The 2,089-nt window shown below is 49.4% G+C and overlaps 1 protein-coding gene across 1 annotated transcript; it reads right to left on the reverse strand.

Annotated features, from left to right (window-relative positions):
• Nucleotides 1-468, reverse strand: LOC133730580 (isocitrate dehydrogenase [NAD] regulatory subunit 1, mitochondrial-like). The gene has a single exon (XM_062158141.1). The coding sequence runs from the start codon at nucleotides 466-468 to the stop codon at nucleotides 1-3; it is 468 nt and encodes a 155-aa protein (XP_062014125.1).
• Between the last annotated feature and the right edge of the window lie 1,621 nt (nucleotides 469-2,089).

Genomic DNA, 2,089 nt, shown 5'->3' on the forward strand with positions numbered 1-2,089 from the left:
TTAATAACGAATTTTACATTTCAGAATTGCATTGTTTATACCTTTAAGGCTTTCAACAACTCTAGGAATGATCTCGTGCTTGAGCCCCGAGTACTCACCGTCGGTGTTCTCCCTGATCACTAGAATGTCGACGTTGCCATGCTTGGTCTGTAAGCCACGCAGATTGAAGCAGTTGACCAACGAAGCATAGAGATCGAGATCTCGCCGGAGGTGCATGTTCAGCGAGCTAACGCCGCCGCCCATCGGCGTCGCCAGCCCACCTTTCAGACACATCTTGTTCTTCCTGATCGACTCAATCACCTCCTCCGGCACCCTCGGCATGTCGCCGGTGACATCGTACTTCTCGAAGTAGACCGGCGCCTGCATCGCCTCCATCACCTTCTCGACAGTGTTCGTGACTAGCGGTCTGATTCCATCGCCGGGGATTTTGGTTACGACACGTGGAGCTCCGTCGCTGGGTGGGGGCATGTCGGTGAGCGATCGGGTTTGGATCACGACGGTGAGGTCAGTTGAGAGAGAAAGAGGGAAGGGTTAATTATATTCTGAAATGGACCGGGGAAGAGGGAGACGATGACATGAGTTGTAATTTTTGTCATTTGTAGTGTTAGATTGCTAAAGAGTGACCTTAATTATCATGGGGTATTTTGTGTCACCTGAATTATAATAAGGCACTTCAAAATGAACTCTTTTATCATTGGCCCAAAAAAAAATCTCAATTCCTATTAAAAAAAAAAACATCAATATTCACACAGTGTGTGAGTCCATCTAGTATTTCAATTAATCTCCAACACTTTTTCCTTCCCTCCCTCCTCTTCTTCTTTTCTTTCTTTCTTCTTCTTCTTCTTACGAGGGGGTTTCTTCCTTTCTCCGTCAGCGTATTGGAATGGTGGAGTCGACTGAGCATCAGCAACTGGCGGCCATTCTCGGTCCTGAGCCCGCCGCCACTTTCCAAACCGTAATCTCCCACTTAATCTCCTCCCCCTCCTCTTTGCAAACCCTAATCTCCGACCTCATCTCCTCCGAGAAGCGGTCCGAGGCCGAGCTCGTCTTCAACATCTGCAAGCAGGCCGATCCCGAGTCGCTTTCTCTCAAACTCGCTCAGCTTCTCCAGGTCTCTCCCGACGAGAAGACCCGAGCCATGTGCTCCATTCTCCTCCGGAAGCAACTACTCACCCGCGACCTGTGGCGAAGACTCTCTCCTAACACCATATCCACCCTCAAACATACTCTATTATCTTGTATTCAACGCGAGGACACCCCAACATCGATTTCGAAGGCCATCTGCTACGCCGTGTCGGAGCTCGCCTCCGCAGAGTTAGAGTTGTTGGGCGGCGAAGGCTGGCCAGAGCTCTTGCCCTTTCTGTTCCAATCCACCTCTTACGATGCGCCGCCGAAGCTTCAGGAATGTTCCTTCTTGATTTTCGATCAGCTCGCGGACTTCTTTACCCCGTTTAAGAAGGAATTACACACCGTCTTCTTGTACTGTTTGAGCTCCTCCACAAGGTCAGATGAAGTTAAGATAGCTGCGTTTAGTGCTGTGGTCAATTTCATTCGGTGTTTGCCCTACTCTGAAGATGAGGATAGGTTTGACGACGTCTTGATAGAAATGATGAGAACAGTGATGGGGGAATTGAACAAAGGGAAGGAGATCATGGCACAGGAGGCGATCAAGTTGTTCATTGAATTGGCCGGGACCCATCCGACGTTGCTCAGCCGCAACGGGCAGATCATCCGGGCTATGCTGCAGATTGCTGAAGCCATAGATGTCTTGGAACAAGGGACGAGGCACTTGGCCATTGAGTTTCTGATTACTCTGGCCGAGGCCGGAGAGCGTGCACCATGGATAATGAGGAGGTGTCGGGAGTTTGTTGGTCTACTTTTTCCCATTTTAATGAGGATGGTTTCAAATGTCAAAGATGATCCCTCATGGCATACAGCTGAGACTGATGATGACATTGCCTTGGGTGTGAGTGGTGATTACTGTGTTGGGCAGGAGTGTTTGCGTAGGCTTGCCATTGCCTTGGGTGGCAATAACATTGTTCCAATTGCGTTAGAACACTTTACTTCCCATTTTGCTGCACCCGAGTGG

Source organism: Rosa rugosa, chromosome 2 (genome assembly GCF_958449725.1).
Source record: "Rosa rugosa chromosome 2, drRosRugo1.1, whole genome shotgun sequence".
NCBI classification, from domain to species: Eukaryota; Viridiplantae; Streptophyta; class Magnoliopsida; order Rosales; family Rosaceae; genus Rosa; species Rosa rugosa.